The 16,673-nt window shown below is 38.0% G+C and overlaps 1 protein-coding gene across 3 annotated transcripts; it reads left to right on the top strand.

The window, feature by feature from the left end:
• The first annotated feature begins 7,084 nt into the window (after positions 1 to 7,084).
• LOC102684082 (butyrophilin subfamily 1 member A1-like) lies at positions 7,085 to 16,467 on the top strand. Of its 3 annotated transcripts, none has more exons than XM_015361616.2 (10): positions 7,085 to 7,477; positions 8,185 to 8,279; positions 8,934 to 9,008; positions 9,582 to 9,845; positions 11,029 to 11,310; positions 11,901 to 12,008; positions 13,297 to 13,323; positions 13,520 to 13,549; positions 14,775 to 14,801; positions 15,526 to 16,467. In XM_015361616.2, exons 3-10 carry the CDS (start codon positions 8,936 to 8,938, stop codon positions 16,071 to 16,073), a joined length of 1,359 nt encoding a protein of 452 aa, XP_015217102.2. In that variant the 5' UTR covers positions 7,085 to 7,477; positions 8,185 to 8,279; positions 8,934 to 8,935; the 3' UTR covers positions 16,074 to 16,467. The 3 variants fall into 3 exon arrangements, with proteins under 3 accessions (XP_015217102.2, XP_015217101.2, XP_015217100.2); XM_015361615.2 differs by having other exon boundaries at positions 9,552 to 9,845; XM_015361614.2 differs by having other exon boundaries at positions 7,097 to 7,477; positions 9,498 to 9,845.
• The last annotated feature ends 206 nt before the right edge of the window (positions 16,468 to 16,673 follow it).

Raw genomic sequence — 16,673 nt, 5'->3', positions numbered from 1 at the left:
ATTTCTCCCTAAACATTTTAAGCATCGAAGTCTTTAACTAACGTGATACCGGAGTCAGCAAGCATACTTTTAGAATTTGATTAAAAGGGAATATAATAAGGAATCCTGTATCTAAAGAAATTAATAACGATATAATTATATTCATGTACTGCAACACAAGAATAGTACACGCTGTACATTGTCTGTTGATAATGTTTCTGTAGTGCTTTTTCAGCACTCTTTATGTGACCTTGCCGGTGGCGCAGTGGGTTAGGTTCCTGACTCCCACATCACACAGTCTGTGATCGAATCCCACTGGAGCCATGAATTTCCTTTAACAAACATTTCTTTGAAAAAATGAAACGTTTCCCTGAGTCAGAGATTAAATAAAACCTCACTCGCACCAAACAAATTTATATTTCTAAATATCACAACATGATCGAATTTAAGTCATTTTGATAACAATGAATAGTCACCTAGGCGTTACAATATAAACATTTATATTGATTTAAATCGCATTTTGATTTAAATCGCAAATGTGGGTTTAAATATATATGTTTTTTGATTCACAATCAGACAAATGCAACATAAATTGATACTGTATCTTTGTCTTCTAAGTATCTTAATAAACTTACAGCATAGCTTTCTCCCCGTTTAGATTTATTTTTCTTGGGATCTTGGGATCAAACGTGGAAAGATTAGATTGTAATTGTTTTTATTTTTTAAATACATTTTAGAAAAGTGTAATCTATACTAAAAAGCTGTACACCACCTGCTATAAAGATACATATTGTAATACTTTCGAGTTCGGATAGGACAGACACGAGAACTCAGACTTGCGGAGTTAAAGCAAGTTAAAGCCTTGATTTTATATATCACCTTTAAAAGTGGCATCTCAAAGCAAAGTAAATACCCAACACTGATTGTACCCATCTGTCATGCTAATAAAGCACCTTGAATTGAATTGAACCGAGGGAGAGAGGGGGGGAGGGTGAGCGAGAGAGCCAGGACAGACAGGCAAATGAGATACACTCCACAGACATTCACAACAGCGACATATCATAAAACGTTTGCACATATAGTTATTACTTGGTTTTCAAAGTGCAATGAAATACAATATTGTTGTTGTTGCTGTTATTGCTGTTTTTATCCTGTACAGCGTTTTGAGAAGCCACCTTTAAAGGCGATATATAAAAGCGCTGATTCTTATGGAATGTGTTCCACCGGGGATTCAAACATTTTTTTTATTTTTTTTTAATCGCGTAACTAAGGAAATAGCAGTATAACCTTGTTCATGCACAAACAGTGGCATGTAACATTATTAATTTGGGTGTCTCCTCTTGTCAGAAAGCTCTAAATTGCATTTTGAATGCGGTTTTTGGCTTTTTTAAAATTGCAACCCATAAATAAAGCTGATACTGTTTAGACTTTGAATTATTTTAAACTGTATTACAGCAGCACAATGGACAATGCAACGTAAATTGCAAAAATGCACTTGGAATCTGTCCAAGCCCTACTTTGTCAGGCATTTTCTTTTACTGCAACGGACATAAAAACTCCCTTGCTTTTAACAGAGCGTTTCATAATTTCTAACTACAAAAATTATTTAAACTGCAACACTTATCATTCACCAGAGCTCGAAATATCACAAAGATCCCCAAGAGCACAGCAAAGACTGTATTAAAAGAATCGTGTATCTAAAGAAATTAATAGATATAATTATATTTGTGTACTGCGACAGGGCTGTGTAGGGCTGTTTCACCTCTCTCTTCATGTGACTCTATTCAAAAGCCATTTAGCAAAGAGGGGATGAGAAGAGTGACAAACTAGTATACGGTACAGTACTTCAGATCTTTTTTTCTGAACCGGGGAAAATCTGATCATGTTTCTCTATAACAATAATAAAAAACATTGCCACACCCGGACTGTTAAACCAACACATTAGCACGTCAAAGCCCATTGAGGAGCCGGGCGCAATAATTGTTTTGTCCCTTGATTTACTGATCTGCATTAATTACAGAAATCGAGTTTCTGCTCTTTGCAGACGACCTGGTCCTGCTGTCGCCCACAGAACAGAGGCTGCGGCAGAACCTGGCACTGCTGGAGCAGCACTGTCAGACCTGGGTGCTGACAGTCAATCTGGACAAGACCAGAGTTATGGTTTTCCAGAAAAAAAGCCAGACCTCAGGGAAACAGGTACAAATTCACACTTAACAACAACACATTAACACCTAACAACGGGAGCAGGGCCGAATTAGGCCAGTACCCACTATTGTTAAACATACAGAAAAGTATATTAAAGCATTGGCTTTAGTATTAGCCATACAGAACATTAAAGTGCCCCTTTCCATTCAGCGGGTGTCTGAGCCGCTGTGTCCTATCTTCTGACAGTCGCTGTTGTGAATGTCTATAGAGTGTATCTTATTTTTAGTACTATATTTTTATATTATATTCCCTATTAATCAAACTCTAAGAGTATGTATCGTCTTGTCCCCCCCTCCCGCCCCTCTCTGTGTACAGTAGAGCCTCCTGTCCAGCCAGCACAGACATTCACAACAGCGACATATCATAAAACGTTTGCACATATAGTTTAATTATTAGTTGTTTCTCAGGAAGTTAAAAAAAAACACTTGAATTACTTATCCAGTCTCTCGAAATAAAGTTATTTTTCAAGCAATGCAACAAATGTCGGGCAAAGTGTTTTTTTTTAATCCAACATTGACAGCCACATCTTAAATCTTGTCAGTCAGCTCTTTTTTCTCTATTTGAATTGTGGCGATTCAAACAACCTGGGATAACAAGTGGTCTCAGTAAGTAATTGAGCTCACAGAGCTTCAACAACAGATGACAATTCCCTTAGTCCTCCCTTAGTCTTCCTGAAATTGTCAGATTATAAGTGAATAAAAGCATCTTATTAAAAACACATTTGCGTTTGTTTGGGAGCCATATTATGTATTTTTCATCTCTAAGATATAATGATGTGTTCCCGCTTACACATCGCACGACTTTAAAAGCTAGAAAAACAGGTTTCGATTCACATTATCTGGCAAGCCTTGTTTTGTCAAAGGACAGCACAAAAAAAACAAGCAATACACGGGGGGGGGGGGGAAGTTAAGCGAGAGAGAGAGTTTTTTACCCTCTGTCAAAAAAAAACAAATCACCCGGGGCAGAGACTCTGGGGGGATCATTGTGTGGTACAGAACGGAGCTCAGTCAATCCAAACAAGTTCAGTAGTAAAGAGAGAAAAGTCAACAATTGATTTAAGGACGATCTGTCAAAGTGCAATGAAATACAATATTGTTGTTGCTGTTATTGTTGTTTTTATCCTGTAAAGCGTTTTGAGAAGCCACCTTTAAAGGCGATATATAAAAGCGCTGATTCTTATGGAATGTGTTCCGCCTGGGATTCAAAAAAACTGCAACGGACATAAAAACTCCCTTGCTTTTAACAGAGCGTTTCATAATTTCCAACTACTAAATTTATTTAAACTGCGACACTTATCATTCAACCAGAGCTCGAAATATCACAAGGATCCTCTAGAGCACAGCAAAGACTGTATTCAAAGTATACTAGTGACAAACTAGTATACTTTAGATATTTTTTTCTGAACCGGGGAAAATCTGATCATGTTTCTCTATAACAATAATAAAAAACATTATTTTACATATCACCTTTATGTGATATCACCTTAAGGACAGCACATACAAGGGTTAATTGCACAATGGACCGCGCAAAGAAATTTAAAATAGTCTTCTTTAGGTGTGAGGGCAGGAGTGGATCACAGAAGGCATAATCAGCAAATTAGGAAAACAAAGAACAGGACAGGCGAGACGTTTATCCAGAGAGCGAGTGATCAGAAAAAGGAACAGCTGTTACGGCCAGGTTTTACACTCTCTCTGCTGAATGAATAAAAGCATTTTATTAAAAACGCGTTTGCGTTTGTCTGGGTATTTACTTTGTAATCTGTGGTTTACATCTACTGTATTGCTTTGAGATGACACCTTTAAAGGTGATATGTAAAATAAAGTTTTTTATTATTGTTATAGAGAAAAAAGACGATTAAAATCTGTAATCTTTCCACTTGTATGTCATCGGAAAATACAAGAAGTTTCTGCTTTGTGTAAGGGTGGTATCAAAAAGTAATCTTAGTGGTGAGAAAGCTGTGCTCCTCAAAGCTCTTTACAGGATAAAAACAATAACAACAATAGTGTTAAGCTGGGCAAATGATTTTTTATAGAAATACAAAATGAGATATAATGATGTGTTCCGGCTAAGACATTAACGAGTACAACCCCCCTCTCCGCGGGAGTGCTGGCTGTGACGAATTAAACCGGTTTCACAGGTATTTTCAAAGTAGAAGGGGGCGAGATTTCCAGGGAAAGACATCTCCCCCCTCCAAAACCAAGGACGTACAGTACTTACTAGTTAAGAAAGCTAGGCTCCTCAATGAAATCGCATTAACATGCTAATGTGTTGGTGTAACAGTCCGGGCGTGGCAAGCTTCTAATGTCAACTCAACTCGATTGGAAGACAATGAACATATTCTAGCCCTAAATGAATGAATAGCAGACATGGTTTACATAAAATACATTTTTCCAAGAAAGTTTATAATAATACGATCTACAGTTGAAATCTGAGCCTAAATAAAAAGAAAAAGCATTTTCAGAGAGCAATCACGCTGTGTTTATGTAGAAAAAGTGATTAGGTTTATGAGCAATCTAATTACTTATTTGTTTAAAACGCTATATAAAATAAAGTTTATTATTAATTTGCTGGACAGAGCGGTTAACATTATTATGGATAAGACAAAGATAACGCTCCTGATCAGTTTAGAAATCTGTGTACGCTGTAAGGTTTTTATTTCTTAAACTTTTAAAATACACGTTTTGAATAGAAAGAAATCATCTTCCTGGTACAGTATGTATAGCAAACCAGCACGTCTTTTTTCTCCAATCAGAGGGGTTAGATGCTCGGTTAAAAGCAAAGGAGATTGTCTGTTATAGTGGACATAAAAACAAGAGTTAGCTGGCATTATATCCTAGAAGACACAGACCGGCGCCAGACCAGGAGAATGCCCGCAGCGTAAAAGAAAATGCCTGATGAACTAGGGATTGGACAGTTTCCAAGTGCTTGTACAATCGATGGAAATGTTCAAATAAATGTGCAAAAGAAACAAACAAAATAATCATTTATTTCTTTATCATATTGGCTAGCTAATGTCATCTCTTTGCTTGTTAGTGGCTGTGTTTCTGCGTTGGGTAGCAACGGGTCACTGTTCTCAGGCGGAAGATGTAAACAGCTTAATTTTCGTGTTAAATAAGTTTTTAAAATTAAAATTCATTCTATACAGCAATTGCATATTTGGGTACCGTTTCATAAAACTTTCATGCTTAAAATGTTTAGGGAGAAATGGAAGACTGGTGTGTATTTTTTCTTTAAACTACCAAGACCAGCCATACACAGTACAGTTTACGAACATACAGTAATGTTTTTGTTCCTAAATTAATATAGTTTATGACCTTCAGATGCGTTATGCCCCTCTTCGTTTTATGCTCAGCTACTAAAATTTCCCTTTAGTGGTAAAATTGCATATAAATATTCAAAACTAAGCGGATTAAAATGTGCACAGTAAAGACATTAAATAATTAAATCTTTTCACTACCAACCAATGCACCACGAGTGCCCCTGTCGGTCATTTTGGCCAGCCAATCACTTACCGCGGTGCCCTACGGTGCCCCGCGGTGGCTTGTGGGTAGATTACCGTACCGCGTAGCCCATTACTCTAACAAACTGGCAGAGTGTCATTGGTGAAGTCATTGATTTAAAACAAAATGGAAGGCTTCACAGCCGAAACATTGTGTTTTCTCTCTTCTCTTTTCAGCATGGAATAAACCTATTACTTGTTCCTTATATAACATATATGTTGTTCAAATAGTATTTCTTCATCAGAACAACAGGGAACAGGCAAAGTGAGTCACAAAGAGAAAGTACTGTAAAAGTTGAAAAAGAGGAGGAAGGAGTGAGAATGGAAGGCTTCGTCAGCAGAATGGATAGAAGTGGGAGGGTGGAGGCAGTAAGTTCCATGACAAGTGAAAGAGAGGAACTTAGAAAGAGGGAGAAGGTAAGTAAACCAGAGAGCTGCTACGAGATTGGATTAGCGAAGATAAGTGGTGGAGAGTGGTGGAGGAGGAAAGCCAGCCACTGTGCAAGCTGGCAACTCAAGTCTCAAGGCAAGATATACCGTTCTATGGATGGAATGCCAGTCCATTGCAGGACACACAGAGACATAAACACACATACTCATACCTGGGTCAATTTTCACAAATGCCAATTAACTTTCCAATATGTTTTTGGAAATCAGAGCACCTGAAAGAAACCCAGACCAAATGTGGAAAATCAATGTGGAGAAATCCACCATAACGTTCTCTAAAGGCCTCCACAGGAATTTTGACATCAGAAATAAAAGAAATAAAACTTTCATATTTTTTAGCACAGATATGAATCTTAAACCAAACATCTGTTTATCCATCCATTCCTGACCCACTTTATCCAATACAGGGTTGTGGAACAGCTGGCTCCAATTTTGGCAAGCTGGCAACCTGGGAAGTGACAAACTCAAGGCAGGATATACAGTAGTATTCTGTGAATAGAACACCAGTCCATTGCAGGACACATGGAGACAAACACACACACTCATACTTGAGTCCATTTTCACAAATGCCAATTAACCTTCCAATTTGTCTTTGGACTACAGGAAACCAGAACCCCTGGAAGAAACACAGCCACTGTGCCATTCTAAAACATATGATGTGAAAAGTTTAAAATATGAATCAAAATACAGATCTTGCCAAAATAAATCTCAAGCAGATATTCCAGAAGCCTTTTGTCCCTGAAATTATTATGAGCGCCACTCAAAATGCTGCAAGAGATGTCATTATCATCATGTCTTATGTCTTTAGAAATATTGGGGAATCAAGATCTTTCAGGCTAAATAAATCTTAAATAAATATATATTATTTATCTGATTAAATAATATTAAATATATTTGTATTTATTTTACACAAATACATATTTTTCTTCATGGGTTTGCATGGAAACAAAGGTGTTGAAACACAACTTATCTCAACAGAGTAGATGCACATATTTTTCATTGTGAAAATGCTAAGAATTAATCTGTTTAGTAATACTGTACAACCAACCACATCATTCGTACAACACATGTACAGTATGACTTGCAATATTTGGCAATAAACAGTAGAATCACAATTGTAATCGCCATAGATCAAATAACCAAAGATCAAAAAATAGAGCAACATTTGAGTGGAGGGGAATAGCGTTCTTTAACTTTTGCACGTCTGTGTCTTAAATCAAATTGAGACAGGTGTTGCCCAGGGTTTGGATCAGGATGGGCTGTGAAGGAAATACAGAAAAGATTCTGAAGGGGCCTGATCCTGAGGAAAAAAATGTGAAGAACTGATAGACATAAGAAGGACTCCAGGTCAGAGAATAAGGACAGTCCCACAGGGGAGTGTTATACTCTTAATAACTGAGATTATTATGATGGAAAGAATGTTCATGTTCACTGTTATAAGAGATAACTCCTACTTGTTAACACAGCCCAGTGCGGGTGTTATGGACAGTATCAGTAATTTGAAGGACAGAGAGAGCGACAAGGGGTGCTTTGCTGAGCAAACAAGATGAATAGACCCAGTGAGAAACTCTATGAGGAAGTGTTTTTAAGACCGTAATATTGTGGTTATAGTCTTCCCAGTTTTCGCACACAAACTGTCTTAGAGCATTTTCTGTTCGAAAGCTGATGTTGGATCACACAATCACAAGATCACATCCTGCCATTACTGATCTCCCATTAAATCTCTTCCTGCATCCTGCGTTACATACTGTAAAGCATCCTCTTAATTTTAAGAGCAGTTAACAGCACATCCTGCAGGTTTAAGCGTTGTCCTGATGGAGTCAGACCAAAAATATTCACATAACATTAGTCTAAAAAGCAAAGTCAACATCCACATCTATTTAACACAGTAATAAATAATATTATTATGTCCACAGCTATTTAATACTATCTTACCTTATTATCTCTATATCCAGTAAGCAAAAAAAAAAACAAATATCACAGCTCCTCCTTAAGGGGTTACTTCCTGTCTGTGTTTCCTGTAAACTACAGTAATCTCTCTTTCTGATCTTCAGTTCTGTTTGGGAAAACGTTGTCTCTGAACATCGGAAAGAAATCTTTCTGCAGTCTGAACAATGATTACAATCTGAAGGTGGTTAGGACGGAAAAGGTATATTCATGGAAATGTCTTATTATGTAGTGTAATTCTGAAACTCGTAAACACTGTTTTTAACACTGTTGCTTGGATTCAGATCAATGTATAATAACTAATCACTTAATATTTTTGCTGCAGATTCCTATAAATCATAAATGAGCTTAGTATTGGAGATGGCCATGTCATATACAATCATAAAATATTATGGTATTCTAAAATGAAGGTTTAAAGTATGTACATTTTCAATTACCAGGGATAATATCAGGTCTTCTTAGTCAAATGGAGATCAGAATCAGTGAGATTATGTAATCTCAGGCTGAGCCTTAGAATACAAATCCACATGAATATTTTAAAAAATGTTTTAGTCTTCCATCACAAGAGAGGTGAAGGTTTAATACTTATTATTGATTATTAGCACCATGATCTGCAAAGACACTGAGGCGTTTTCTAATTTACTCCATTTCAATAGCCGTCTTCCTCCTCTCTGTGCTGTATGCATACTGTAAATGTCTTTGTTGTTTGTGGTGAGACACATGGGCTGTTTCTACTGATTGTGTGTATATTTCATTGTTGAAGGCTGAATGTCAGCTTGCCATAGTGAATCATTATGTCAGTGATTTCAGTGCTTATTTTGTAAAAGGATACTGATCAATCTGAATTTCCTTTCAGAAATGAAGTATGACCAGTGGGAGTGTTTCTTTGCAGTCCTCCAGCTCCTCCACCAGATGTTTGTCTCAAGATCAGGTACCATGGAGAAAGACTTACTGTATTTACCCAACAACTGTATTGGGTGAATCTCTAGCACAGCCATGCCTTTGGGGCAACTGTCCACACACCCTCTATGCCCATCCTTTCTTTATTACACCCTTGCTTTGTTTTCATGAATGGGAATGGGAAAGAGGAAAATGATGTAACAGAAATCTGCAGTCAATGAACAATGTTAATGAAATCAGACTGAGTGAAGCTATTGACTGACTAGCTTTAGTGAGACCTTCACAGGCTTTGAATAATACCCTGGAGCATGTCTGATGACAGGATTCTGCTACTCCAATCGGCTGTCAGACCTATGACATTTAGTTCTCCTGACTTTGCAGGTCCTTTTGATCAGTGAGGATTTTACGTTGCAAACAGAAAAATAATTCATTATTAACACAGAAAACATGACTATTGAGTGTCTGCAGCCTGTTTCAGTGAGTTTGTATACAAGGTGGAGGCATGTTATTTCTCTTCCAGAAATGTTTCAGGTTCTTGGCCCAGCTGATCCTGTTGTTGTTTTCCCTGGTGAAGATGCTGTCCTGCCCTGTTACCTCTCACCAGACATCAGCACTGGGGACCTAGAGATCAAGTGGTTTCGAGAAGATTACAGAACAGCTGTGTGTTTATACCAATATGGGAGCTATAACTTTGAAAAACAGAACCCTTCTTACAGCGGAAGAGCTGAGCTTTTCCCAGAGGAGCTCCCCAGAGGAAACATGTCTCTAAAACTGAAGGATGTGAGGCGCTCTGACCATGGAAAGTATAAATGTGTGGTGGAGTCTGCAGAACATTATGAAGATGCTCTTATTGATCTGTCCATTAGAGGTGAGTGATTATAATAATAATAAGATCACTTTAATTACCCTTTACAATTTCTTGCATTAGGAATTCTCTTTTCACATACCCCAGCTTGTTCTCCGTGAGACACACAGACATTGTATGGTGCCCCTGGAGCAGTTGGGGTTAAGGACCTTGCCCAGGAGCCCAACAAAGTAGGATTCCTCTGCTGGCTGCTGTCACGCCCTCTGCAGCCAGAGGGCGCTCCTTCTCTGTCCTGTTCCTAGTTTCCGCTCTGCTGTCCTTCCTGTCCCTCTCTTTCCCTTGGGCTATATATTTCTGGGTCTTGCACTCCATCCTTGCTCAGCATTGACGTTCGGATGTCCTGAGACCTGCCTAGCACCAGGGCACCCCACGTCCGCTCCCTGAGGGCATAGGTTTCTATATGGCATTCCTGAACTCTTTGCACTAATGAGCCCGGGACTTTTTCCCGTCTCGCCGCTACGCATATGGGTCTTTTTCCGCTCTCCTGCTCCCCACAGTTAGTCCCTTTGGACGTCCGTGACAGCTGCAGGATTTGAACCAGCAACCTTCTAGCCAGAGGTGCAGATCATTAGCCACAGAGCCACCGCTCTGCCCCCAAAATTAATCAAACTTTTAAGGATTGTTACACATCTTTGGAATTCATTATATTTACTGTATGTGCAGCATAATTATTTGGAATTTCATCTTAATAATCTACACTTAATGTGATCGATATCTGTCATATTTGATAGATGGGATACAGTGAACATGGCAACTCTCCACAGAAAACTACAAAAGAGCAACTGTGCAGAGGATCACCAAAGAAAATGAAAGAGAAAGATTTTGCAAAGAGGATGTTGATTTGTATATAATGTACAGTATATACTGTATATATATGTACATGTACTGTATTTGGATGCCTGCACCTGGGAGTAATAATGTTGGTGCCACATTATATACAATTTATGGTGTTGTCTAAGAGTCTGCATGTAAAAAAATAACCTTTTGTCCTTACAAAAATGTAAAAAAAGACAAACCTTTTCATGGGGTGTACTTACTTTTTCACATCTCTGTATATACAGCACTTAAATAGATGTATGCCTTTTTTCTTATTTTAATATCTTAAACTTATTTTAGCATTCAAATTAAATTAATCACAGAACATCTAACTCAGTTTTTTAAAAACATTTTTATGATGAATCCACAGCTCTGGGCTCCCAGCCCTCAGTGTCTCTCCACTCCTCTGGAGGAGCTGAGGACCAGCTGCTATGTAGATCAGAGGGGTGGTTCCCTGAACCTGCAGTGATCTGGACAGACAGGGATGGAAACGATGTGACATCACTGTCCAACACCACAGTGGAAAAGGACAGTCTGGGGCTACTTAATGTCAGGAGCTACATTCCTGTCACACAGGAATCCAACATTTTCTCCTGTCTGATTAGAAGTGTTCTACCTGAACCCGACTGTGGATCACAGCTCCACATATCTGGTAAGTACTAAACAAGAACAGTAGACCTTAACTGTAAGGTAATTAATTAATTTATGCTCACTATATAATGTACACTTGAACACAATCCAAATGAATAAATTGTGATCAGAATGCAATTGCTATGCTGTTCCTTATATCTCATATTGTGACTATTGTGATTATGTCTACTGCATTCTTCACAGGAAGTGGCCATGTTTGTTACATTCTTTCAAATTGCTCTTATTAAGAAATCTTCCATAAGAGTGTTTTTGACAAACAGGTAATAAGCTATAAACACTGAAAGCTCAAGATTATTTAATTTTAAATCTGCTTCCCGTTTCTGCATAAATTGAAACCAAAACATGAATAAATCTACTGAGATAAGATATTGTAATTTCTGCAAGTAATGTACTATAGAATAAACTCTGCGACCATTCCCTCCAGTTGTGTTACAGTATGTTTTAGAATAAAAGAAGCACCACTATCCCATACTTTAATGGAAGGTTTTGGGATGTCTGCTTTTCTGTAGTTTTCTCCCTGAATTTATTCTGTGGAATCCAGGTAACTAGGTGAGCTGTCTGTTTGGGTTAATATTTCTGTGCTGTTTCCAGGAGACATTTTCCATGGACCCTCTGGATGGATGGTGACTCTTTTCTTAACAATAGCTGTTACTGTAGCAGCATCAGCATTTCTGGTGATCCAGTGGAGAAGAATGGAAAGTATGTAGACATTAAAACACTGTTTAATGTTCAGGAGTATTTTCTATTAACAAAACATATGCTTCTGAACATAAAGGTTGAAAATGAGAGCAATTAATTTAGCTTAAACCTTTTTCACTAGCTTAGCATTTGATTGCTTAGCATTTGAATTAATCAAATTTAATTAAGCCATTTCATTCAAGAGTCCACAGTTTTGATCCTCTGGCAAATTAGGTACAGAACTATAAGCAGCCATATCACCCTGCAATTCACACCTGGCAGCCCACTGAATCTCAGCAGGTGTGAACCTGGTCAGTACCTGGATGGGAGACCTCCTGGGAAAAACTGAGGTTGCTACTAGAAGAGGGATTAGAGGGGGTGGTAGGGGACGCTCACCCTCCAGTCAGTGTGGGTGTTAATGCCCCAGTATAGTGACGGGGACACTATACTGTAAAAAGGTGCTGTCCTTCAGATGAGACATAAAACCAAGGTCTGACTCTCTGTGGTCATTAAAAATCCAGCGTTACTCGAAAAGAGTAGGGGTGTTATGCCGGTGTCCTGGCCAAATTTCCCATATGCCTTTACCAATCCTGGCCTCCTAATAATCTCCATCTATGAATTGGTTTAATCATTCTGTTCTCCTCCCCACTGATTGCTGATGTGTCATGAGCATACTGGTGCACTATGGCTGCTGTTGTATTGTCTAGGTGCAGAACGTGGGTGGTAATGGTAACTCTTTGCATTTCCTGCAAAGCACTTTGAGTGGAGTGTCCAGAAAAGCACTATATAAGCGTAAAGAATTATATAACAATAATAATATGAATATTATATTATTATGTAATATCACATAAAACAATAAGATTATATTATACAATAATAACAACATTAACATTATTATTGTTGCTGTTGTTGTTATTATTAGTTCACATAAGAACTTTTAAAATGAACTTTTTTGTATTCAATACTGTAATGATGAAACCAAGCAAGTATACTGTATGTACAGTAAAAGAGGTTGGATGTCAGTATAACCTGCTGAAAAGTAAAGTTTTGTGCTTGCATAAGAATTCAAGGGCCCATAACACCCTGCTGTTTTAATAGGTCTCTACAGGTTTTGCACAGTGGAGTGGTGTAAGTGTGTATGTGTTTTAGAAATTTCCATAGTTAACTAAGGAGAGAATAGAGTATTCAACAACCAATGTTAGCAAAAGTAAATATCTCTATGGTAGCCATGGGATGAGGAACTTTAAAAGCCAGCATGGGTGCAGGAGTCTATATCGGTATTATTGACTCCACTGTTTCTTTCTTACAGGGGAACAGATGCTCTGGGAATCCAAACGTAAGTGAACAACACTTGGAAATATTCTTTCTAGCTGCTCTGCTGTAACATTACATACAGCATTAAACTGCTGTAAATAGGGTTGTACATCAGTACTAAATCTAGTGGTACTTGAGAAATTATGTACTGTATGATTATTAATATCTTTGTGATGGCATAGACTTTACATTTACTGTACATCTTTCTTTATTTGCAGGAGATACATTAGTACTTCTTAAAGAACTAGGTAAGTTGTTTACAGTAACTGCAGCTTGTAATGAATTGGAATTTAATCAATCATATTTTTCTGTTGTTCCTTGTAGTGAACCATGCTGTAGTTTCATGTACTGAACTGTTTTTAGTTTACTGTACACTACTGAGTTTTCCTTGAGTTCTACTCTCATGTATCATACTGTAGTTTGCTTTACTTTTCTGTCCAGTAGTTTACTATGCTTCACTATCTAGTATTGAGTTGAACTACACTTTTACACTCATCAGTCACTGGTTTTTGTTTACTTGTAAAATATTCATTATTTTATAATGTCTGAGACAAGAGTTTGACGATATTACCAAACAACAAATTATTCTTTACTTATCGTGTGAATTAAAACTGTGATTCTGTCATTATAACAGAACTTTGTACCAATTTCAGTTTTATAAACTACGGCACTATTTATTCACAAGTGAAAGATTAGTATTGATGGATACTAATGGAAACAGACAGGACTCATCTACAAATATAACACTACAAACTGTAAGTGTACATTTGAGAAAGGTGTGCATTTATAAAGAAAGTGAAGAGGGCCATTATATATAGGTCAGAAATAATAAACACAAGGTTTTTGAAACTTAAATGTATCACCACAATTTTACTGCTCTGTTGCTTTCCTTTTGTAAGTTCAGTATAAGATAAGATTACTTTACTAGCCATATACAATTTCTTGCATTAGCTGGGATTTTTGCATATCCCAGCTTGCTCTCCATGAGACACACAGGCAGGGAGAGAGATGCTTGGGGTCAGAGTGCAGGGTCAGCCATTTATACAGCACCCCTGGAGCAGCTGGGGTTAAGGGCCTTGCCCAGGGGCCCAATGGTGTACAATTCCTCTGCCAGCCACAGGATTAGAACTGGCAACCTTCCAGTTACAGTAAGCGACAGAGGCACCGCTCCATGCCTCCTGGCCTCTGATGCCTCTGATGTATGTCCTCTGATTTCTAAAGAGGCTGGAATCTGACTGTCCCTCTCAGGCAGAGGAAATAGACCTCACACGAAGAGTATTAACTGTGCCTCTGCACTATAAACCCATTCTCTTCAGGAAGATGAAAGAGCATTCAGTCATTGCCTCAGGGTGTCTAGTTATTCAGACAAGCCTCATGAGAAGTAGAGCTCACAACATGAAGAAGTCCCACTCTACATCAATTACCTTTCACCACACCTTCAGTAACAATTCTTTTGTTTTCTCCACCTTACAGGAGTAGGGCGGCCCATTCCTAATCAAGGTAAGGGCACTCTGTATTTAAAGCACATCTGAAACAGTGTTGGCCGTGTCTGAAATATTGTTATCCAGAATGGTAGTGGGTGGAACAAAGTGGATCTGTTTCAGATACCTGGTACAGTATCTGAGGTTATTGGAGACAGTAGCAGAATGTCCCTAATTAGTCTGTGACTGAAATCAAAGATCATCATTAGTGGTCTATAAACAGTAGTAACTGTACTACAGTTCCATGTGTATGGAAAATTCCTTATGGAATCCACATGGAAGTCCTTAAAGATCATTGAAGGCTTAAGGAATTGTCTCCCATTGAATAAGACAATGAAAGGCACACTGTTATACAGAGAGGAAATAAATAATATACAAAGCGCCTTGACTTTGTTATTTTTTTATTTTGAGTCTAATTTTCATTGAGCATAGAACATATCAAAAACACATTTTATCATAAAATTGGAGTATACATTATTGATAATTACTAAATGATGAACACTGGTTTGCTTCTAAAAACTTTTATAATTAGTTATCATACAAATAGGGACTTTAATTCGTACTATAAACATTACATACCACATAGCACATCCCATGTTACTCTGTATACATTATGGTGCATATATAGTATGAAATGTATGCATTTTTTTCTATTTCAGTATATCCAGGTACTCACAGAGAAGAGTGTTAACTCACCTTGTAAAATAAAACTTCCACAAAATGTGTACTTTGTTTTTGAACAGCTGATGTGATTCTGGACCCTGACACAGCAAATCCTGCACTCATCCTGTCTGCAGATAGGAAGAGACTGAGAAAGGGAGAAAAACAGGATCTCCCCGGCAATCCACAGCGATTTGATTACTGGTCCTGTGTCCTAAGCAGGGAGGGCTTCACCTTAGGAAGGCACTACTGGGAGGTGGAAGTGAATGATGACTGGATAATAGGGGTGACCAGAGAGTCTGCCACGAGGAAAGGGGGGATCAACTTCACTCCCCGGGGGGGCTACTGGGGTCTGTGCTCTGGCTATTCTGGTTTCTGTGCTCTCACGGACCCTGTAACGCGCCTGCAACGAAGTGGCCTACACAGGAAGGTGGGAGTGTGTGTGGATATAGAAGAAAGGCAGGTCTCCTTTTACACCGTAGAGTCCAGAGCTCATATCTACACTTTCAATGATATGGACTTTAATCAGGGGGAGAAGGTCTATCCAGTCTTCAGGACTCGTGATCGTTGTAAAGACCTTGTGCTGCTGCCCCCTGTCTGCTGTGGAGATTACAGACATCAACAATTTTAATTTATGGCGTGATCTGGGGTGTACAGTGAAGTCTTGACCACACCTTGTAAAAGGTAAGGTGTGTTTTAGGATACAGTGTCTGTGAGAGACTCAAGACCACATGAGTGTTAAAATATTTAAAGACAATTGCTACAAAAATAAAAATGTAAATTGACTGAGATCTTACTCTTTAAACATGTTTTTACGAGAAAAATGTTTTGAAAATACCTGATTAAGATGTCCTGTCAATATACAGTACTCTACTCTGTATATTGACATACAGTATAGTATAAAATATTTGCATTCTTCTCAGGGAGAACATATTGGCCAGGAAAGGGAAAAAAAAGAAATACCTGTACATTTGTAGTGTTAATGATTTTCTGGAAAATACAATAAAAATGTAAATATATAAAAATAGATGTATTTGTTTGTATGCACATACTTAAGTATAAATGATTAAACCCTTTTCAGTAAACAAGAAGTAAATAAATCATAAAGCTTACATTTTGACAAAGACATATGGTCAGAAGCCTTTCTTGGCACACCCTTGAGCGATTTCCTGGCAGGGGGAGACACTCTAGTCTAAACAGTATTAATTCTCCTGAATAAAGTTTTTTCCCC

This window comes from Lepisosteus oculatus, chromosome 13 (assembly GCF_040954835.1).
Source record: "Lepisosteus oculatus isolate fLepOcu1 chromosome 13, fLepOcu1.hap2, whole genome shotgun sequence".
In the NCBI taxonomy this organism is placed as follows: domain Eukaryota; kingdom Metazoa; phylum Chordata; class Actinopteri; order Semionotiformes; family Lepisosteidae; genus Lepisosteus; species Lepisosteus oculatus.
This window is presented reverse-complemented; position numbering and strand designations above follow the sequence as displayed.

What these genes read in the sequence shown, in the direction of transcription:
- LOC102684082 (XM_015361614.2), top strand. Translation starts at nt 8,936, where the DNA reads ATGAAGTATGACCAGTGGGAGTGTTTCTTTGCAGTCCTCCAGCTCCTC. An exon ending in CCAGTGGAGAAGAATGGAAA is followed by an intron (nt 12,009 to 13,296) that starts GTATGTAGACAT and finishes TCTTTCTTACAG; the next exon opens with GGGAACAGATGCTCTGGGAA. An exon ending in AGTACTTCTTAAAGAACTAG is followed by an intron (nt 13,550 to 14,774) that starts GTAAGTTGTTTA and finishes TCCACCTTACAG; the next exon opens with GAGTAGGGCGGCCCATTCCT.